This window comes from Myotis daubentonii, chromosome 2 (assembly GCF_963259705.1).
Source record: "Myotis daubentonii chromosome 2, mMyoDau2.1, whole genome shotgun sequence".
Classification (NCBI taxonomy): domain Eukaryota; kingdom Metazoa; phylum Chordata; class Mammalia; order Chiroptera; family Vespertilionidae; genus Myotis; species Myotis daubentonii.
The window spans coordinates 127,572,331-127,595,694 of record NC_081841.1 but is presented as its reverse complement, the minus strand read 5'-3'; the positions used below and the strand labels follow the sequence as shown (position 1 = coordinate 127,595,694).

Below are 23,364 nucleotides of genomic sequence, written 5' to 3'. Positions count from 1 at the left end.
ATAAACTAACAAGGGTAACTGAGATTGAAAGTTAATAGCAAGATAATGATAGATCACAGACTAATAGAAAATGAAGTTAACCAGTTATTCATGTAACTAGTATTTACTGAGTCCTTTGTGAATTGGATTATAGGAAATGTATTTAATCACCTTAACCATTTTTAAGTGCACAGTTCAATGGTATCAAATATATTCATAATGTGCAACCATTACCACTATCTATCACCATTGCTTTCATCTTATAAACTGAAACTCTATAACCATCCTATATAATAAAAAGCTAATATGCAAATTATCCCCTTGACCAGGAGTTAAACTGGGAGTTCAACCAGGGGTTCAACCAGGAGGTGGGGCTGGCTGGCCAACCTCCCGCGGCCCTCCCCCAAACTGGCCCCGCCCCTGATCGGCCCCTACACTCTTAAATCACTGCCTGGCTCCCTGGTGCATGTACATTTAATGAAAGCACAAAAAAATAACTATCAGTCCCTTCTGCCCCCTTTTTTCTCCCATTGACCTCTTCTAACCTGCCTCCACCCCCCACCCCAGGCCTTCACCACCCTACTGTCTGTGTTCATGGATTATCCATATATGCATACAAGTTATTTGGTTCATCTCTTCCCTGCCTTCCCTCTGAGATTCCACAGTCTGTTCCATGCTTCTATGTCTCTGTATCTATTTTGCTCATTAGATTCCACATATGAGTGGGATCATGTGATACTTGTCTTTCTCTGACTGGCTTATTTCACTTAGCATAATACTCTCCAGGTCCCTCCATGCTGTCTTAAAGGGTAAGAATCCTTCTTTTTTTACTGCTGGTCAGTATTCCCTGAACAGCTATTTTAAGCACTCATCTACTTATGGACACTTGGGCTACTTCTCTTTCTAAATTGCTCTGGTTAGAACTCCAGTACTGTTAAACAGAAGTGAGGAAAGTAAGCAGCATCCTAGCCGTATTCCCAAACTTAAAGCAAAAGTATTCAATCTTATATAATTAGGTATAAGGTTAGCTGTGGGTTTTTCATATATGGTATTTATTATGCTGAGATAATTTCCTTCTGTTGCTAGTTTGTTGAGTTATTATTATTATGAAAGGGTGCTGAATTTTGTCAAATGCTTATTCTGTATCAACTGAGATGATCATGTGGTTCTTTTTTTTGTTCTGTTAAAGTGATAATTACATTAACTTTCATATGCTGAACAACCCTAGCATTCCATGAATAAATCCCACTAGGTCATGATCTATAATCTTTTAATATGCTTCTTAACTTGGTTTGCTAATATTTTGCTGATTTTTGCATCAATATTCATAAAGAATACTGATCTGCCCAAACCGGTTTGGCTCAGTGGATAGAGCGTCGGCCTGCGGACTCATGGGTCCCAGGTTCGATTCCAATCAAGGGCATGTACCTTGGTTGTAGTCATATCCCCAGCAGGGAGTATGCAAGAGGCAGCTGATCGATGTTTCTCTCTCACTGATGTTTCTAACTATCCCTCTTCCTTCTTCTCTGTAAAAAAATCAATAAAATATATTAAAAAAAAAAAAAAGAATACTGATCTTTAGTTTCCATTTCTTAAAGTGTCTTTTTCAGGCTTTGGTATCAGAGAAATGCTGGCCTCATAGAATGAGTTAGGAAGTGTTGCCTATTTAATTTTTTGAAAAGGTTTAAGAACTAATATTAGTTTTTCTTCAAATGTTTGGTAGGATTCACCAGTGAAGCCATGAGGTCTGGAACTTTTAGTTTAAAGAGATTTTTTATTAACTGATTTAATCTCTTGACTAGTTATAAGTCAATCCAAATCTCATTTTTCATGATTTGTTTTTGGTAGCTTTTGTATTTCCTGAAATCTGTCAATTTTATCTAGATTATTCAATTTGTTGGTATACAGTTATTCAATAATACCCTCTTAAAATACTTTTTATTTCCACAGATTGGTAGTAATGTCCACACTTTCTTTTCTGACTTTAGTAACTTGAGTCTTCTTTTTATTCTTACTCCATATAGCTAAAGGTTTGTCAATTTCATTGATATTTTCAAAGAACCACAGTTTAACTTTATTAATTTTCTGCATTGTTTTTCTATTCATCAATCTCTGCTCTAATCTTTATTTCCTTCCTTCTGCTAGATTTGGGTTTAGTGTGTTCTCCTTCTAGTTAAATTACAAAGTTAGGTTTTTGATCTGAGCTTTTCTTGTTTTTTAATGTAAGCATTTATAGCTATACATTTTCCCTTGACACTGCTTTCACTGCACTCCATAAGTTTTGGGTTGTTGTTTTCATTTTCATTCATCTCTAAGTAGTTTCTAATTTTTGTTGGGATGTCTCCACTGATTGGTTGGTTGTTTAAAAATGTTGTTAAATTTATACAAATTTGCAGATTTTCCAGTTTTCCTTGTTATAGATTCAAACTTCACCCCGTTGTGGCCAGAGGAGATAATATGTGGCTTAACATATAGTCTATCCTGATAAATGACCCATGTGCACTTGAAAAGAATATGTATGCTGTTGTTGGATATAATGTTCTGTGCATTTCTGTTCGATCTTATTGGTTTATTGTATTAATTCCTCTATTTACTTAAGTATCTTCTGACTAGTTGTTGTGTCTGTTATTGCAAAAGGGGTACTGAGGTCTCTAACTCTTATTTTAGATCTAGTTTCCCTTCAATTTTGTCAATTCTTGCTTCAAATATTTTTCTGGTCTATTAAAGGCATATAAATGTTTTAATTATTGTATCTTCTTGCTGTATAGAAATCTGTTTTTTATAGGAGAGTTTAATCCATTTACATTTAAAATAAGTACTGATAAGGAGAGCCTTACTTTGTCATTTACTATTTATCTTCTGTATACTTCATAGTCTTTTCTGTCCCTAACTTCCTTTTTTAAATATATTTTTATTGATATTTTACAGAGAGGAAGGGAGAGGGATAGAGAGTTAGAAACATCAATGAGAGAGAAACATCGATCAGCTGCCTTCTGCACACTCCCCACTGGGTATGTGCCCGCAACCAAGGTACATGCCCTTGACCAGAATCGAACTTAGGACCCTTGAGTCCGCAGGCCGACGCGCTATCCACTGAGCCAAACCGGTCAGGGCCTGTTCCTAATTTCTTGCATTACTATCTTCTAAGTTGACTTTTTGTACTAAGTGAAACACTTAAATTCTTTTCTCATTTCCTTTTATCTATATCCTTTAGCTATTTGTGGTTATTATGGGGATTTCATTAACATCGTAAAGTCATAACACTCTAATTAGAATTTATAAATGTTTTAATGGTATGTTAACTTCGATAACATACAAGAACTCTGCTCCTTTATAGCTATGTCCCTGCCATTGTTGGTTGCTGATGTCACAAAATTACATCTTTTTACACTGTGTGTCCACAAATATGAACTAATACTTTTAAATGCATTAATCTGTTAAATTCTGTAGAAGACAAAATATGAAATTACCAACCAGTTACAACAATACTAGCTTTCAGACTAATATTTTTAAAATTATTTATCAGTCTTTTAAATCATATAGAAAACAAAAAGTGGAGTTACAAATCTTTAATACAATACTATCTTTTAATTGCCTGTGTATTTCCCTTTATTGAGATGTTTATTTCTTCATTTAGCTTGAGTTGCTGTCTACCATCCTTTCATTGTATCCTACAGGACTCTCTTGAACAGTTATTGCGTGGCAGGCCTTGTGGCAATGAACTCTCTCAGCATTTGCCTGTCTGGAAATGTCATAATTTTTTTCCACTCTTGAAGGACAGTTTTGCCAGATACAGAATTCTTGGTTGACATGTGTTTCCCCCAACCCCTTTGAGCACTCTGAATATATCTGCCATTGTTTTTTGGCCTCCTAAGTTTGAAGAGAAACCTGATAATTTTATATGACAAATCATTTCTCTCTTGCTGCTTGCAAGATTCTTTATCTTTGGCTTTCAAATTAAGTGATTACTAGTAGCCCAGTGTACGAAATTCATGCGGGGGGGGGGGGGGGGTTCTCTCAGCCTGGCCTGCACCCTCTCCAATCCAGGACCCCTGGGGGGATGTCCGACTGCCGGTTTAGGCAGTCGGACATCCCTCTCGCAATCTGGGACTGCTGGCTCCTAACTGCTCACCTGCCTGCCTGCCTGATTGCCCTAACTGCTCTCCCCTGATGGCCTGATCACCCCTAACTGCTCCCCTGCTGACCGGATCGACCCTAACTGCCTCTACCTCGGCCCCCGCCACCATGGCTTTGTCCAGTAGGTCGACTGGAAGATGTCTGGTTGACCTGGTCTAATTAGCATATTACCCTTTTATTAGTATAGACTAGAGGCCCGGTGCATGAAATTCGTGCACTGGGGAGGAGGGGGTCCCTCAGCCTGGCCTGCACCCTCTTCAATCTGGGACTCCTTGGGGTATGTCAGATTGCCAGTTTAGGCCCGATCCTGCACCAGTAGTCACAATTCAGGACCACTGGCTCTTAACCACTCACCTGCCTGCCTGCCTGATTGCCCCTAACCACTCTGTTTGCCAGCCTGACCACCCCCAACTGCTGCCCTGATTCCCCCTCAACTGCCTCCCCTGCCAGCCTGTTTGCCCCCAACTACCCCCTGCCACGGGCCTGATTGCTCCCAACTGCCCCCCCTCACCAGCCTGATTGGGGTTGGGAGGCCAATTGGGGGAGGGGCTGTGGTTGGTGAGCTGGGCAGCTACCCCCCACAAATGGGTTGGGGGGTGGCGATCGGGGCCAGTGGCCTGGGGGAGGGGCCATGGGTGGTTGGCCAGCCAGCCCTGCCCCTGATTGCGGTGGGGGGGGGGGCAATCTGGGGTCGGGCTGGGCAAGGGGAGAGGCTGCAGGAGATTGGCCGCCCAGCCCTGCCCCCTCTTGGGGTTGGGGGGTGCAATCAGGGGCAGACAGCCACAAGGAGGGGCTGTGGGCCTATTGTGGTGGGGCAGGTTGATCAAGGGAGGGGCTGGTGAGGGGGGGGGTGGTGGGAAGAGAGGGGGTATTTAGCCAGCAGGCCTGTTTTTTTTTTTTTTTTTTTTTTGGCAACTTCACAACTTTTACTTGTGGTGCCTGTGCTATGTCTGAAAAATACCTTCTCCCCCTGCCCAGGACAACGATGGGAAGGGGGCAGCAAAAAACAGAAGACATCTCTTCCTATTGCACATGGACCCTATATACAGGCTCACCTGGCCCAGGCTGGCAGGATGCTTGGCACATTCTAGGATCCCTGCTCAGGGGCTGGAGGGGTGACTGGTGGCAGCACACGTGAGAGGGGACCTCTGGGTGACCACTCTGGTCCTGGCTACTGGTCTTGGCACTTCCTGGTCCCCAGTTCCTTTCTGGTCCCTCCTGCAGCCCTGGTCCCCCTACCTGGATCAGCCTCCTGTCTCCATCCTGGACTCAGATGGCCCCCTTGGCTCCTGGGGCTCTGTCCTCCCCTCCTAACCTGGAGATCTCAAGGAAGGTTATGGCTTCTCAGAGACTCCTCGACAGCCCTGTCACTCATGTTCACACAGGGAAGGGGTGCATGTGGCAAAAGCAGCTGTATAAATGCAGGCGCAGGGGCAAGTCCTCTGGGGTCACTTGGAAAGTTTGCTGATGATGCAGATCAGGGCCACATTCTCATCCTTGAGGCGCTGGTTATCAGCTCGGAGATTGGACAGGCCCTTTAGCTCCTCTTCCAGTTCAGCGGCCTTGCACTCCAGGGCCCTGCACTCAAATCTCGCCAGCTCCAGGATGGCCGGCCTCTCTGCAAAGCGCTCTTGCCTCTGCATGGTGCGCTCCAGCTCTACCTTGAGCTGCACCAGCCGCAGCGTGGTCTGGGTCAGGGCCTCACGAAGTCTCTCGTTCTCAATGTGCAGCTTTGTGTAGAGCTTTCTGAAGCTCCCTCAGGCTCTTCCAGTTTGGGCTGGGGTTCTGGGTTTAGATCCTGCTGCCTCTGGAGGGGAAGGGCTGGATTCTGGGCTGATGTCCACTGGCTTCACCTTCTCCCCTTCGCAGGCCCTCTCCTCTCATCGCCAACTCTGCAGTGCTCCCTGGAGGCCTGTGCTCCCTGTCCCTGCCCCTCAGGCGCCTCTACTCTCTGGGCAGGGCCGTCAGAATTCTCAGCCCCAGGGACTCGGGGCTGCCAGGAAGGGTCCAGGCTCTGTTCACCCTGCTCTTGATGTGGATGGGAGAGTCTGATCAGGGGAAGGCCTGCAGTGGGGAGGGGCTGCGAGGTTGGCTGCTGGCCCCACCACCTGATCAGGCCGTGTGCTGGCTACAGTGGGTGTCATAGCGACTGGCCCAATCAGGGCCATGTTCTGCCCGCTCACCACTCCCCAGTCCCAACACCGCCTCCACTGCCGAGCTATCAGGCCTTTGGGATCACCAGCTCACAGCGCCTGCTTTCCCACAGGCCTGTGGGAAAGCAGGTGCCAGTGACTTCAACTGCATGCATGTGCGCCTGGGTGGCAGCTGATGGAACGCACTGCCCGCTTGGGGCCTCTCACACCTGGGCGGGCAGGTCGAGGGCACTGCCGCCACTGCTACTGCCACTGCCGCTGCTGCTGCTGCTGCTGGGGCTTGAGGCACTGGCGGAGGCTGCTGGCGACCTACCCACCCCGGGTTGGGTGGCACATAGGATGCGCTGGCCGGCCGATCGCTACTGCCACCACGTGTCCCTTCACACAGGGGATACCAGGGAGGGTACCCGATCACCGTGGTCCCACCCGCCAACCGCAGGTCCACCGTGGGAGGGCTGGATGAGGGCGGGGCCGGTGCCCGATCACCGTGGTTTCACCCACCAACCCTGGGTCCCCCACGGAGGCCCAGAAGAGGGCGGGGATGAGGGCGGGATGGGTGCCGATCACTGCGGTCCCACCCGCCCGGCCGGGTCCCCCGTGGGAGGGCCGGATGAGGGCGGGGACCTCTGCCACCAGCCCGATAGAGGCGAGCTGGCGTTGGCACTGTCCCACACTGCCTGCAGTATGCAAATTAGCCGCCATCTTGGCTGGCGGTTAATTTGCATATCACCCTGATTAGCCAATGAAAAGGGTAGCGGTCGTAGGCTAATTACCATGTTTCTCTTTTATTAGATAGGATAGATTAGTCAGCTTAGACAGATGTAACAAAATATAAATTTGTGTTGCTTAAACAACAGAGATGTATTTTTCTCACAGTTCTGGAGGCTGGAATTTGGGATCAGGGTACCAGCATAGCATCATCCCATACACCAGAAAGTGGTGGACCAATTGCCAGTCAGGGCACATGCACAGATTGCAGATTCAATACCCAGTCCAGTGAGTGCAGAAACAACAGAACAATGTTTCTCTCTCTCCCTTCTCTCTGAGATCAATTAAAATGAATGATACATAAATAATGTTCTCTAAGTATGGTTTTAACAGGAAAGACATTAGTGATCTATGAAGTGAAAAACTCATTGTAACACATATATACAGCATGACCCCATTTTTAAAAATATATATATATTTATTTCAGAGGAAGGGAGGAGAGATTGAAACATCAATGATAAGAATCATTAATCAGCTGCCTGTTGCATGCCCCTACTGAGGATCAAGCCCAAAATTTGACTAGGAATCATATCGTGACCTCTTGGCTCATAGATTGATGCTCAACCACTGAGTCCCACCAGCCATGCCTCATTTTTATCAATACCAGGCACATGAGGTACATTGGCAAGATCTCATTCCTAGATGAAAGTCTGAAATTGCCCAAACTTCTTTGCAGCTAGGCTTCTGGATATGAATTCATTTCTGCTGATTGGATGCGTGCCACAATATTTTGAAAGCAGAAGTGGGGCAGAGGAATCTTCCTGCAGTTTGGGTGATGTGCTGCTGGTGATCATGTTGGCAGAGATGTGGAGGTTTTCTGCAGCGGAATCCAGGCTGTGCACAGGCAGTTGTGGCAGAGGCAGTGCCCAGTGACCTGTTTTGTGGGAGCTGGAGAGCATTTGCGGGGGCAGCAGTTTCCCGATTTCGAGGGCACAGCTGTGCCAGAGTGTCCTAGAATTCTGTTGTGGCTGAGGGGTCAGCTCCTCCCGCTGGGCAGGGAGTCTTTCCTGGGGGCCCAGCCTAATACCCACTCCTCCAGCTTCCCGATGATTCCCCAAGCACCAATCCCCTGTGCTAAATTCTTTCCTGCCTAAAATAGCAAAGATCTAAAAATATTTTGGATCCTCTACTTTCAACAAAAACAATGCTGCACAGGATCAGGTCTGAGAAGTGGGTGAGGTGTTGTGGAAGGCTCCCTTCTTTTAGTCTCAGCTTCCTCTTCTGTAGAACCGAGACCAAAGATTATCTGTTCATAGTTACCCAAGACTGTGGCAGCTATGTTTCCCGAAGATGGCTACAACATTTCCTATCCCTCCTGTAGCCTTACCACTTTCCTCCATATCCTCTCTCTTGAAGTGGGGCTGACCTCTGAATTCCAAGGCCAAGGCTGAAAAGGAGTGGGGCTGCAGCCCTACCCACCTCTCCAGGGTTTCCAGCTCTGGCCCCACCCATGCCGCTCAGGGCTCTGTCTGGCGCAGGCCTTGCCCTCCTGGCTTGCTTTCCCTCCCAACTGCGGCCCAGTGCCTTGCTGCACTTCATGGCCCACCAGCTGGTGCTGCTAGGCCCAGCGGGGGGGGTAAGAGCCCACGTTGGGCCTCGCACCTCCTGGCTCCTGCGTGCCGCTGTCCCCTGTGACCCGCGGCCCCTATTCCTGCCGCTGTTCTGACCGGGGCCAGATACCCAGGTGCTGTGCGTGGTTCATGAGGACTGCTGTGGCCACCAGGAAAGCCTCCTCATCCCTTCCCCAACTCCAGCACCCTGATCCCGGGTCCACTTCCGCCAAAGGAGAGCTTTGCCCACATCGCTGCCCGAGACTGAGACCAAGCAACTCCAAGGTCCCTGGACCCCATATTTCTGCCAGCCAAGGCGTTGACCGGCTGGTCCCGCCCTGATAAGGGTGTTGGGGGTGATCCAGCCCAGATCAGGCTGGTTTGCTGGCTGCAGCAGGTGTCATAGAAACCAGTTGTTAGGTCATTATGGTTGTGACGGTGTTACGGTCTCTGGCTTTTTATATATATATAGACTAGAGGCCCGGTGCACAAAAATTTGTGCACTGGGGGGGGGGCCCTCAGCCTGGCCTGTGCCCTCTTGCAGTCTGGGACCTCTCGGGAGATAACGACCTGCTGCCTTAGGCCTGCTCCCGGGTGGCAGAGGGCAGGCCTAATCCCTAGGTGCAGCCCCTGGTCGGGCTCAGAGCAGGGCCGATTGGGGGGTTGGGGCACCACCCCCTGTCACACTCAAGGCAGGGTCGATGGGGAGGTTGCGGCGCCACCCCTGTCACGCACAGAGCAGGGCCAATCAGGGGGTTGGGGCGCTGCCCCCTGTCACGCACAGAGCAGGGCCGATCAGGGGGTTGGGGAGCTCCCCCCTGTCACGCACAGAGCAGGGTCAATCAGGGGGTTGGGGAGCTCCCCCCTGTCACGCACAGAGCAAGGCCCACCAGGGGATTTGGGAGCTCCCCCCTGTCACGCACAGAGTAGGGCGGATCAGGGGGTTGGGGCGCCGCCCTCTATCACCCACAGAACAGGGCCGATCAGGGGGTTGGGGCGCCGCCACTCTCACACTCAGGGCAGGGCCAATGGGGAGGTTATGGCTCTACCCCATCACACACAGAGCAGGGCCCGTGGGGTGGGGGGGCTGGGGCGCCACACCCTGTCACACACAGAGCTGCAGGGCGATCAGGAGGTTGGGGCGCCTTCCCTGTCAGGAACAGAGCAGGGCCTATAGGGAGGTTGTGGCCCCGCCCCTGTCACACACAGAGCCACAGGGCGATCAGGGGGTTTGGGCATTGCCCCCTGTCATGCTGATCCCAGTGCCGGGAGACCTCGCGGCTCCGCTGATCCCGGTGCTGGGAGGCATATTACCCTTTTACTATATAGAATAGAGGCCTGGTGTATGGGTGGGGGCTGGCTGGTTTGCCCTGAAGGGTGTCCCGGATCAGGGTGGGGGTCCCCAATGGGGTGCCTGGCCAGCCTGGATGAGGGATGATGGCTGTTTGCAGCTGGTCACACACCCTTCAGGGTGGGGGTCCCCACTGGGGTGCCTGGACAGTCTGGGTGACGGGCTGAGGGCTGTTTTCAGGCTGGGACTGAAGCTCCCAACTGCTCCTTTTTTTCTTTTTCTTTTTTTATTCTGAGCCAGCTTTAGCTCTGAGGCTCCAGCTCTTAGGCCTCCGCTCCTGAAAGCAGGTATCTGGTTTGTTTAAGTTCTACAATCGAAACTCTGTATCAACTCCAGGTCTGAGATCCTGGCTAGCTGAAAGCTGGTTTCTGGGGTTTTGTTTAGCTTCTATTTTTGTAACTATGTTTCAAACTGCCAGCTCAGAGGCCTGCAGCGGCAGGCGGGGAACGTTGGAGTCCTCCCTCATTGAAGCAAGCAAGCCTCATGTTAGTTTCAAGCTGCCTGGCTGCCGGCCGCCATCTTGGCTGCCAGTTAATTTGCATATCGCCCTGATTAGCCAATGGGAAGGGTAGCGGTCGTACGCCAATTGCCATGTTTCTCTTTTATTAGATAGGATTATATATATAGATGATTATACTAGTGTCCTAGTGCACAGATTCATGCACACTGAAAGGAAATTAATTAGAATAAATATTTTAATATCACTATTCGTACCTTGCTAATGAAAAGAAAATAGGGCCCTAGCTGGCTTAGCTCAGTGGATAGAGCATCAGCCTATGGACTGAAAGGTCCCAGGTTCAATTCTGGTCAAGGGCACATGTCTGGGTGTGGCTCAATCCCTATGGGGGGTGTGCAGGAGGCAGCCAATCAATAATTCTCTCTCATCATTGATGTTTCTCTCTCTCTCCCTCTCTTCCTCTCTGAAATTAATAAAAAATATATATATTTAAAAAAAGAAGAAAAGAAAACAGGATTCTACCGAGTCTCCTATTTACCTATTCCAGGACTTCCGTGAGGATCAAATGAGATGAGCCACGGGAAAACGCTTCACAAACATTTGGTAAAACTGTAAAATGTTTGCACCTGGCTATAAAGCAAGTCAGGTTCTTGCGCTGAAGAAACTGCAAGGGAGAGGAAGCCAGGCGTTGCTACATGACATCATTACCTGGCACCCACAGCCACTGTTTCTGGGCTGAGCTGGGCTGTGCGCCGCATTTTGCACAATGGGGTCTTGGCAGAGTTGGCTGCAATTTGGTGGTGTGTCACTTTGGTGTGGTGGCGGAGCCTGTGTCCCACTTGGGGGAAGCCGGGTGTTGGTTTGTCGGTGCCAGGTGCATGGTGCCATTTATTTTTAAGTGGCCAATGTGTGTCATGGCAGCTCCTACATTGAGGGTCTGTCCCCTGGTGGTCAGTGCATGTCATAGTTACCGGTCGGACAGATGGACACTTAGCCTTCTATATACATAAATAGATGGGTCTCTTTGAGCTCATCTTATTTAGAGTTCCTTGAGCTTTTGGATATTTTTACTCATGTCTTTCATCAAACATGGGAATTTTTAGCTATTATTTCTTCAGATATTCTCTCTTCACCTTTCTCTCTTCTTTTTCTAGAATTTCCACAATACTCATGGTGGTCTGACAAACAGTATTCCACAGGTCACTTAGGCTCTGTATTTTCTTTTCACTCCTCAGACTTGAAATTTCCATTGAACTATCTTCAAGTTCATTAAGTCTTTCTTCTAACTGCTCAAATCTTTTTTTTTTCCATTGTTTTTGTTTTCTTTTTAGGTTCTCTAACTCTGATATTTCCAATATGTTCATACACTGTTTTCTTACCCTCTGTATTCTATATAGTTATGATTAATATCAATATTCCCAAGTGAATAACTTAGGAATTATTTTAGACCCCTCCCTGTAATTTACTAATATTCAGTCAGTCACCAAGCTTGGAAAATTTATCTTTACCCTTCAAGAATCTATCCCTTCATGGCTCTTCCTAGAAGCCTTAGAGCACACACTTCCATTAAAATTACTTCATTATTGCCCTAATTGTCCTATTTGCAACCTGGTCTTCTATTTATATGCCATACTACTTTCCAAGTGATTTTTTTACTAAATGAAAAAAATTTTTTATTGGTGACTCACAGCTTGTGTTCTTGCATGTTCTACTTATTTCCTCTACTCAGGATGATCTCTACCCAGTCCCCTTTTCATCTGTCTAAACCCCCTATGTCCTTCAAAGTTCAATTCTTACATGTCCCTCTCAGAAAAGCTCCTCTCTGCAAAGGAGTATATGAAGGTATATTCCTCTTAATGTGTTAAAAGGCCTTGAACACACACCTTTCAAAAAACATGTGATTCTGTAGTAATCACTAATTTATTGGACTATTTTCTGCTAAAGGAGAAGCAATTTGACGCCAATAGACCTTGATTGTTTGATTTTGAATTCTCATCAGCTAGCACATTTATTCATGTTAAAAGTTATCATATACAAGTAATTTCTTAAAATTGTATCTAAATAAAAATGCCTATAAACATATATACATAACCAGAATTGTTAGTAAACTTCTTGTGCAAACAGAAATACATAAACAGGAAAAAGTATAAGATAAATACGCCAGCTCTACAAATTCATGTTGCTTTTCCAAAAGAATTTGAGTCATGCATGGGGGTCAGAAAGAAAACTCCTATTAAGGTTTCTCTGCATTCAGGAATGTAAAAATTTACAAGCTACTCTAGACTGGATGCTACTGACTGTCATACACTATATTATAAAACCTGTGCCGAATATAACCAGGCTATTAGATACAATAGCATAGTTAAAAAAGGAGAAGAAGGAGCCAGTAGTGACTGTGATGCATTCTTGAAAAACTTTAGTCTTTAATAATTATAAGTAAAAAAAAAAAAAAAATTGATCACTATAAACCCATTCCCTTTGGTCCTATCACAACACACTGCTCAATTTAAAATAAGTTCTCATAGGATTCTTTCAGGTTTCTGTTGTTATTTACTTGGTTTTATTTCCCGGGAGAGGGGTTATTATGATGTTTATTTCCATAATTAATTATAGTACTAAACTCAAAGGAGCATACATTTCATAAAGACAAAGCTGGACCATCGGAGAGTAAAAATACAATAAGCTGTTTAGAAAAAACATTAAGTAAGAGTTCCAGTTTTGTAATTTGTATGTCATTTTAGCCCTGACCTAAATACAGTAAGTCTGATTTAGTTACAAAATTTTGGTTATAGAAAAACGGTAGTGAAACTAGGGCTTAAGATCCTATCTCCAATTATGACTCAATGATATGCTGTTCCAGGAACACAGGCTATAAACCTAGATCCAGTAAGCCATCTCAAAATGAATTTTGTTATTCATAGGAAGACCCCAAAAAAACATTTTATGGAATGAAAAAAAAATCACCAGTATAAAAACAGCAAAACATTAAATGTGAAAGATACACATTCAAATAGTTTAAGAATTGCATTTTTCAAACATACCTTGTCCATTAATTTACTTGCATGAAGACTCAAGCTATTGAAGAATATTTTTTTGCTTAGCAAATGCATTTCTTCAATGGTAGTCAACAATGTGGTAGCACTATTTCCAACAATGCCACTAAAAGCAAAGAACATTTCAGGTTGCAAAACAGACTAAAACAATTCAGTTATTTAACTGAATTATTTAGAAAGATCTAGATTTAAATAAAAGTTTCTTTTATTACATTTATTGGGGTGACACTGGATAATAGGATTATACAGGTTGCAAATGTACATTTCTATAATACATGAAGTGTATATTGCATTGTGTGCCCACCACCCAAAGTCAAGTAGAAAAAATAAAAGTTTTTATATAGAAGATTCATAATGATGTAAAAATTTACATCACTAACTGTGAATTAAAACCAATTACTCTGGTATCACATAAAAATGACAGTTTGGTGTGTGTGTTTTTCATTTTGAGTTAGATAATGAAGAAATGAAAACAAAGTACTATATTTTTAATACTTCACAATCTCTTTCAAAAAAACAGTGGGTTAGAACAGACTCATAATATGCAAACCTGTATTTCTATTTTTCCGCTACTAAAATAAATGCATGTCTTGTTTGTCTAAGAATATATAGTTTTAATTGTAGGAAAACCATTCCATCAATAGCTCTACTGATAGAACATTTAAATTTTATTAATACTGAGTTTTCCTTGAATTAAAATTGTTATACCATATCAGTAACACACCTATAAATTATACATTTTTTTTCAAAATTTATAAAGCTACCTAAGTAGCAGATATATATTTAGACTATGAGTAATGTGATATTTTGAAATAATCAGCCCATCTGTAATTCTCAATTTGCCATTACAAGGATATTTCTTTAGACCCATCCAAAGGGGTTTCCCATTTTTCCCAGGATATAAGACAATCATGTATATAAGAAAATTCCCAATTTGATTTTCCTAATTCGTGTACTGAAAGTGATTTTAAAATGTGTTTCTAGGGGAAAAGGGTTTTGTTGATGCAAAAATATACTGTAATCCCGAAGGAAATAATTTCCACAGGCAAAATAACATATTACTTACTATACTAAAAAATGTTTTAGATTGCTAAAAATACATATAATGGTATTAATGACAGTAAATAATAAGCAAAAAATACAGCAAATTGACTGAGAACTGACATACTGCATATGCTATAAGAGTAAACACTAATACTATATATTTTAATATATTCTGAAATGAAAATATATTGGGACAAATTCCTATACAGTTAATGGAGACAAAGCAAATTATCAATTTAAAATATATAATCAGAATAGTAAAAGCAGATTCCTAAACAGGGAAGCAAAATAATAGTACTTTTTGAAAATTAAAGTATCTCAGTTAAAAATATTATAAGCTAAACACCAAAATAAACTGGAATTCCCACATATGCCTATCCATATGAAAAAAATAAGTATGCCTCTTAAAAGTATAATACATCAAGTGAAGAGGAAAGAAAACTAAATGGATACAAAAAGAAACTGACATTTTAGTGAAAAATTTAGAGTGAGAACAAGATATATTTACATCATTTATTTTAAAAAAACTTGAGTTATCAGCCATATTTTGCAGTTACTCAGATCTAGAATTAACTAACGTTTACTAAGTAATCACTAGACATCAGTAACCAGACCAGCTACTTGTAGATACTTTTCTGTTTTTGTTTTTCCTTTAGGCTCCCTGCCTCAATTTATTTGGATTCAGAGGCCACTTTCCATTGAGCCTACTCTGGTTTCTTTAAAGCCATGAATACAAAGGCTAATCCTTATTATCATGACCTCTCAATCATTATCTAGCAGCTAGCTTGTCATATTCTGAATACCAATTCATGGTTTCTAATCACTCTCTTTTTCTCTTTTCTTTTTTTATTTCCTTCCTCCCTCTCTCCCTCCCTCCCTTCCCTTTTCCTTTTTCCTTATTTTAAAAGTACAGTTGACCTATAATATTATATTAGTTTCAGGGGTACAATATAGGGATTCAACATTTATATACCTTATCTTTTGGTATTCCACTTCATATTTCTACCCAATTTGCTCATACTCCTATTACTTAATTTTTCAATGTTAGGTATTACACACAAATTCCCTGATATAGAAGACGAGAACTAAATTCTTTTATACACTGCTCCTCCTCCACCTCAATACATCAAACTTCATCTTTTCCAGGCTTCCTAATTGTTATATCATAGCACTCTAGTAAATAAATATTCAATGTTTCATTATTACAAGCATGTAAATACTATTCAGAGCTGACCAAGTGTGCTAGGGGCAGGGGCCTGACAAAAAAGAATTACTAAGTAGGCTGAGGGGCAGGGACCATGGGAGAGAAAAATTGCTAATTATCTCGCTAGAAAAGAAATGTGTTATGATTGAACCCAGCCAGGTGTGACCCTGCTCGTAAATTTTATGTAAACTTTTTACCCTGCCAGTACCAGGAACGGCTAATGAACTGCCGGAAGCCGGTCCATCCTTGCTGCTTGACACAGTCGCTGCAGGAAAGAAACATCTGCACAGCATATGTTTCAAGGGACCTGGCATATATAGCATACTGTTCTTAATATGTTTGCTCCCCTTAGCGCTGTGTGTTTTAACCAAGGTCACCTCTCCGAGAAAGGTTGTTTCCCCAGGTAGGAATTTTTCCCTGAAGTCAGGGAGGGGATGCCTCTCCTAGAAAGGTTGTTTCCCCAGGTAGGAATTTTTCCCTGAAGTCAGGGAGGGGATGAAACTCCTCAACTAAGTGCCAGGCGGGTAGTTAATCACTACAAACAATCATGCTTAAGCTACATAATCTTTACTCCCTGGAATGGAGATAAGAAACGCCCTAACCTTTGTAATAGAAATTGACAGGATTAAAATCAACTGGGATAAATACGGATGTAACAAGACAATAAACAGCAGAACCTCTCTGGAGATCGAGACCAGAACTTGGCTGGAGATCCTGGCTAGGCTGCTGATCAACTGAACACTGTCTCCGTGTCATTCCTTCTTCACCGACTCCGTCTACGCCTTTGGGAACCCCTGGACCTGCTGGGGTTGGACCCCGGCATCTGGCGCCCAAACAGGGTTCCCTTAGGTAAGTCCCCCCGTACTTGGGACGGATAGGACTGCACCGTAGGGTGCTTCAGACCCCCCCTATAGAGGATAAGTAGGGTAAGCGGGCAGTTAGTACAGAACTTAGATTGACAAGATGGGTCATACTGAGTCTAAAGAAAAAAGACTCTGTATTGATCTTTTAACATATATGCTTGCTAGCAGAGGAATTAAGGTTACTCCCAGTCAGACAGAACGTTTTATACAAGAAGTATGTCCATGCTTTTCTGAGGAAGGAAAGGTAAATGTAATGGCATGGGAGAAGGTAGGCCCAAGGAGCCTTATCCTTAACCCCACTGCAGCCTTTCTACCCTGGGAAAGTGCAGGATTGGCAAGCTCTCCCTGGGATGATAGATCAGGACTCAGGTAATAGCGGAAAGCGCCAATCCTACTCTTAAAATGGATAAAAGAGAGCATTTGAGGTTTTTCTTTTTTAATGCTTGCTTTTAAAAAATAAAAAAGGGGGAATTTGCCGGGAGCTGGTCCATCCTTGCTGTTTTAAGGGACCTGGCATATATGGCATACGGTTCTTAATATGTTTGCTCACCTTCTTGGCGCTATGTTTTAACCAAGGTCACCTCTCCGAGAAAGGTTGAATCCCCAGGTAGGGATTTTCCCCTGAAGTTAGGGAGGGAATAAAACCCCTCAACTAAGTGCCAGGTGGGTAATTAATCACTTTAACTATGAACAAGCATGCTTAAGCTACATAATCTTTACTCCCTGGAATGGAGATAAGAAACGCCCTAACCTTTGTAATAGAGATTGATAGGATTGAATCAACTGGTATAAATACAGATGTAACAAGACAGAAAGACACAGAACTAAGAAGAGAGAACCTACAGACAGAACCTACACAGAACCTACAGACAGAAGAACTTCGCTGGAGAGAACATGGCAAAAGATCCTGGACTGAACCTGACTACAGAAATTGGCAAGAGAACCTGACTAGAACCTGGTGACTGAACCTGGCTGGAGATCTCAGACAGAACCTGGCTGGAGAACCTAGCAAGGGAACATGGCTACAGAACCTGGCTGGAGATCCTAAGCAGAACCTCTCTGGAGATCGAGACCAGATCCTGGCTGTAGATCCTGGCTAGGCTGCTGATCAACTGAACACTGTCTCCGTGTCCTTCCTTCTTCGCCAACTCCGTCCACACCTTTGGGAACCCCTGGACCTGCTGGGGTTGGACCCCGGCAATGAACCACTTTTCAGTTTGTTTTTTCTTTTTTAAAAAAAATACTTTGTAGTGTTGCAGATAAAAGGTCTTGCTGTACTCTTGGTCTGCACTGCAAGCTGTGGGCTCTTACGGGAAAGACACGGCTGGCAGTCAGCTGGCTAGCTTAATAAAGGCTCTTAAAATTTAAATGCTGAGTCGGTGGTCTATCTCGCTGAGCTAACCCATAACACAAGGAATCAGGGAATCCAAAACAAGAGAACGAGCAGGCTTGTGACAAGACAAATTCCAGGGTAATATCCATGCAGTAGCCTAGAGAGCAACTAGTTTAGACTGGAGTAGAATGGGGGCTCTGAAAGGGATGTGGGGAAGAGAAGAGAGGAGGTAAATTGGGTGTTCTTGAATATATAGTAGAAAATGCAGTCTACTTAATAGTTTAGGTCTAAAATAGTGATAAGGACATAGAAAAGCAAGTATAAAACCAAGCAATTATTAACTACAGAAAGAAAAAGTTTTACCAGAAAGAAAAGGCAATCAAAGTATTCTGGATTCCCTGTTTCCTGGATTCCAAATCTTCCCTTTTTTGGTTTACTCCTGCATTGTGATGGAATCTATATCCTTCAGTAGTTTTAATGTACAGGAGAAAAAAAAGTTTTGGAACTTGCATTATCTCCTATTTTTCCCCAACTTTAGTGCCTATTCCTTCCCAGTTTTCTTTGGGGGTTTCTTCTCTTCTTAACCACTAAATAAATAAATATTACAAGCATGTAACTATTCAGAGCTGATCTCATCTAGTTCACAGATGTGTCCTACTGGCTATAACTGGCTATCTCCAAAACCAACTACTTTTCACCATCTCCAAGACTATCACAAACTGCTTCCTAAATGCCTTCTTTGTTCCCCTTTTGCCCCACCACATTACATTATCCACAGAGTACCCAGAGTCAAATTAATCATAAATCAGCTCAAGTCTTTCAAAACTCTCCCACATCTTCCCAACCCACTCAGTATAAAAATCTAAAACCCTTGGAGAAAAAATGGCGACCAAATAGGCAGACATGTCATGCACCTCATCCAGGGGACAGGCGGAAATATAACTAAATCAGAAAACAACCAATTGGAATTAACAAACTAAGGACAGCTGAGGAGAAAAGCTACAAAAAGGAAGGGCAGAAAACACCTAGAGACCAGTAGGAAGAATAGGACATGGGTTTGAGAGGGCTGGCAGGCCAAGAGGTAGAGGAAGAAGCTGCATTACAGGAGTGCCAGCTCCCTCAGGAAAATAGAAGCCCTGCCCAGCCTAAGCACCAAACCTGCATCCCTTGGCAACAGGCTTAACAGTCAACTGTGTAAAGAAGCAACAGAGTTGCTTGCTACCATGCCATGAGGGGAAAACAGCACGGTGCTATGGGGAGAGAAAGCCGTGGTTTCCTTCTTGTTTTTGGTTTGTTTTGTCTTGTTTTTCCTCTCTAATCCCAGAACATAGGACTTTTCAATTGCAAACACTCACCTGAGGCTGGAGCTCACAGAGGCAGGCACAGACTTGAGGTGCCTGAGGGGAGGCTGAGGAGGGAAGCAGGGCAGGGAGACACTGGCCAGGGGCCCTGCATCTGGTCTTAAGCATCCAAACTTAAGGGGCCATTTTCCCCCAGAGAAGCTGGCCCCTCCCAGTAGCCTCAGGTGACATAGCCTGCCACACCCTTCATTCCAAGCTTTAGAGAAGGAAACAAAGGCAAAAGCCAAGCCTACAGGTCTGAATAGGAGCCCTTAGTGACTGCATTGGAAGAGGAGCCTTCAGCCCTGCTATTCTGGGAACCAGACGGATAAAAACTCCAGGTTTCCAGCCAACCCCAGTGGTCTCCTTACCAACCAATGATTCCTGACCAACCAAGGGCAGGGTAATATTTTGGGCCACTCACGAAGGAGAAGCTCTGGGTCAGGAAAAAATACCTATCTTATTCCCTGAAAGTGAAACAGCACCAACTACACCTAAAACCCGATCAGAAACAGATGCTTGAGTGATTAAAACTGACAGCTGGCACATAGGAAAAGAGAGCAGAATGGCCCTGCCTGCTTGTAGCCAAGGTCTACAGAGACTGACATAAGCAGAGGACCTGCGGACCACTTGGAGCTTCAAGTAAGGTGCTAAAAGCCTGATAGTGGCCAGCCAGCACCTAAGTACCTAACAGAAAGTCCAGAATTAGCAGACAGAACAGAAGAGTGTGGTCCTAAACCAGTTCCCAGGGAGCATTAAAACTCAGCTGAAGTGAACAACACTTCACTTTATATTTTTTATTTATTTTTATTTTTATTACTTTTTTAATATTATTTTTTGCACCTCTTTCTTCCTCTCTTCTCTCATTTTTTACTCCCATTTTGCTTCTCCTTTTCCTGTTTTAGTATTTCTCTTTCTTTTTTCCCATTTAAAAACATTGATCTTCTTTATTTGCTTTATTGATGTGTCATTATTCTAATCTCTGTTGATTTATTCATATATCTAATTGCCTCTTCCCTGCTCCTACTCCATTTGCGCTTCTCTTAGCTATTTCTTAACTACACAATTTTTTTCTTTTCTCTTGTACTTTTCTTCTTCTATTTTTTTTAGCTTGTTTCACTTGCTAAATTTAGTCCTATCTTCTCTCTCCTCTATTCTCCTTTAAAAATTTTTTTTAAAATCTTTTCATCTTTACTTCTCATTTCTTTTCTCCTTCCTCTATTCTAAACCATGATCCTTCCTCTACTCATCCAAATCCTTAACCTAATTTTCTTTATTTAAGCCCTGCATAAACAGATTCTGCCCCGCCCTTTTCTCTGGGTGTTTTTTGTTAGTGCTTTTAGGTTTATTTGTTTGTTTTGTTGTGTTTTCTCCCCACATTTCTTTTTTTTTTTATTTCCCGCTATTATTCTTGCTCGCTTTCCTCATTCTCTTCTCTCTGGTGGTCACTTTTATTGGGAGTCATAGGTGTCTTGTGTACATTCGTGTTCTGTTCCGTCTGTGTTGTGTCTTTTAATGTTGTATTTTGTGCTGCTCTGTAAGCTTGGCATGACATGGTAGGGACTGTTCCACATAATCCGACACCCTGAGAGGAGACTTCATCCAAGAAAGGGACAATAACATTAAAGACCCAACTACATCAGGAGAACCCAAATATCTCAAATAAGGGACCTCCCTAGAACATCCAACCCAGGAGACCTGAGATACTGCGCCACTGGGTCCCACAAAAATCTGCTACATAATACCAATTTTAAAAATCTGAGTGGCATAGCAATCTGATTTAATACATAGAAATAATTACAAAGGAACAGCAAAAAGGGGGAGACAAAGAAACAATGCCCAAGTGAAAGAAAAGGAGGAATCACCAGAAAGGGAACTAAATGAAATGGAGGCAAGCAATTTGTCAGAGAAAGATTTAGAATAATGATTATAAGGATGCTCAAACATCTGGATAAGAAATTCACCAGCATGTGTAAAAATCAAAGGGAAATGAAGAATGACATAGCTGCAATAAAGAGCACAATGGAAGGTTTCAACAGTAGACTAGAAGAAGCTGAGGACCAAATCAGCAAGTTAGAAGTTGGAAGAACACCTAAGCAGAACAGCAACTGGAAAAAATAATTAAACATCAGGAGGAGAGTCTAAAGGAGCTTTGGGACAATACAAAACAACACCCACATAAGAGGAGTGCCAGAAGGAGAGGAAGCTGAGCAAGGAATAGAAAACCTATTTGAAGAAATAATAACAGAAAAATTCCCTGACTTTGGGAAGAAAAAGAGTCACAGAAGTCCAAGAAGCACAGAGAATCCCAAACAAGATGAACCCAAAACAACTGACACCAAGACACATTGTAATTGAACTGGCAAATGTCAATGAGAAAGTAAGAATCTTAAAGGCTGCCAAAGCGAGACAGAAAATTACCTACAAGGGATTTCACATTAGACTATCAAGTGACTTCTCAACAGAAACACACCAGGTCAAAAGGGAATAGAATGAAGTATACAAAGTGATGCAAAGCAAGGGCCTGAATCCAAGAATACTATACCCAGCAAGGCTATCATTCAAAATTAAAGGGGAAATCAGGAGCTTCACAGAAATAAAAGGCTAAGGAGGTTTATTACCACTGAGCCAGCAATGCAAGAAATGCTAAAGGAACTGTTGTAAAAAGAAGAAATAGAAAGGGAAGAAGGAACATAGGCATAAAGAATAAAAATGGCAACAAACATGAACCTATCCTATATAATAAAAGGCTAATATGCAAATCGACCAAACAGTGGAATAACCGGTTGCTATGATGCGCACTGACTACCAGGGGGCAGATACTCAATGCAGGAGCTGCTCCCTGGCGGTCAGTACCCTCCCACAGGGGGAGCACCACACAGCCAGAAGCCGGCTCACAGCTGGTGAGTGCAGTGGCAGTGGCAGGAGCCTTTCCCGCCTCTGCGGCAGTGTTAAGGATGGCTTAGGCTTGCTCCACAGGGCCTCAGCCATCAGTCAGACATCCCCCAACGGCTCCAGGACTGCCAGGGGGCACAGGCCAGGCTGAGGGACCCTCCCCCCCGAGTGCATGAATTTCGTGCACCAGGTGTCTAGTAAACAATAACCTTAAATGTAAATGGATTCAATGCTCCAATCAAAAGACACAGGGTAGCTGAATGATAAGAAAACATGACCCATATATATGTTGTCTACAAGAAATACACCTTACAACAAAGGACACACACAGACTGAAAGTGAATGGATAAAAAACAATTTTCCAGGCAAGTGGAAATGAAAAAAATGCTGGAGTAGCAATACTTGTATCTGAGAAAATAGGCCTCAAATTGAAGGCCATAACAAGATATAAGGAAGGTCACTTCATACTACTAAAGGAATCAATACAATAAGAGCCTCTAACTCTCATAAACATATATGCACCCAATACAGGAGCATCTTAATATATATAAAAACTCCTGAAGGATATCAAAGGAGCGATTGACAGAAATACAACCAGAGTAGTGGACTGTAATAGCCCGTTGACATCACTGGATAAACCTTCTAGACAAAAAAATCAACAAGGAAACAGCAATCCTAAATGACACTCTAGAACAGTTGGAAATAATTAACATCTTCAGAACATTCCACCCCAAAGCTACAGAAAATACATTATTCTCAAGTACACATGGGACATTTTCAAAAATAGAGCACATGTTAGGACACAAGCTAAGTCTTTACAAATTCAAGAAGATTGAAATCATACCAAGCATCTTCTCAGACAAAAATGGCATGAAATTAGAAATCAGCTGCAATAAAAACACTCAAAAACAATCAAATACATGGAGTCTCAGTAGCATGCTATTAAACAATGAGTGGGTTACCAAAGAGATCAAAGAAGAAATAAAAAACATCCTGGAAACAAATGAAAATGAACACACAACAATCCAAAACCTATGGGAAACAGTGAAAGCAGTCCTTAGAAGGAAGTTCATGGCACTACAGGCCTACCTCATAAAAAACTGGTAATAAGTTATCTCACCCTGAAACTTAAAGAACTAGAAAGAGCAACAAGAAAAGCCCAGAACAAGCAGAAGGAAGGAAATAATAAAGATCAGAGCAGAAATAAATGACATAGAGACCAAAAAAAAAAAAAAAA

General features: G+C 43.4%; 1 protein-coding gene across 2 annotated transcripts in view; it reads right to left on the bottom strand.

Moving 5' to 3' along the window:
• Positions 1 to 23,364, bottom strand: part of COG6 (component of oligomeric golgi complex 6) — a 119,588-nt gene that overhangs the window by 51,192 nt on the left and 45,032 nt on the right. For both annotated transcript variants that reach the window (XM_059684507.1, XM_059684506.1), the window contains exon 13: positions 13,437 to 13,554. In XM_059684507.1, coding sequence (XP_059540490.1) covers positions 13,437 to 13,554 — 118 coding nt within the window. The remainder of the gene's footprint in view (positions 1 to 13,436; positions 13,555 to 23,364) is intronic.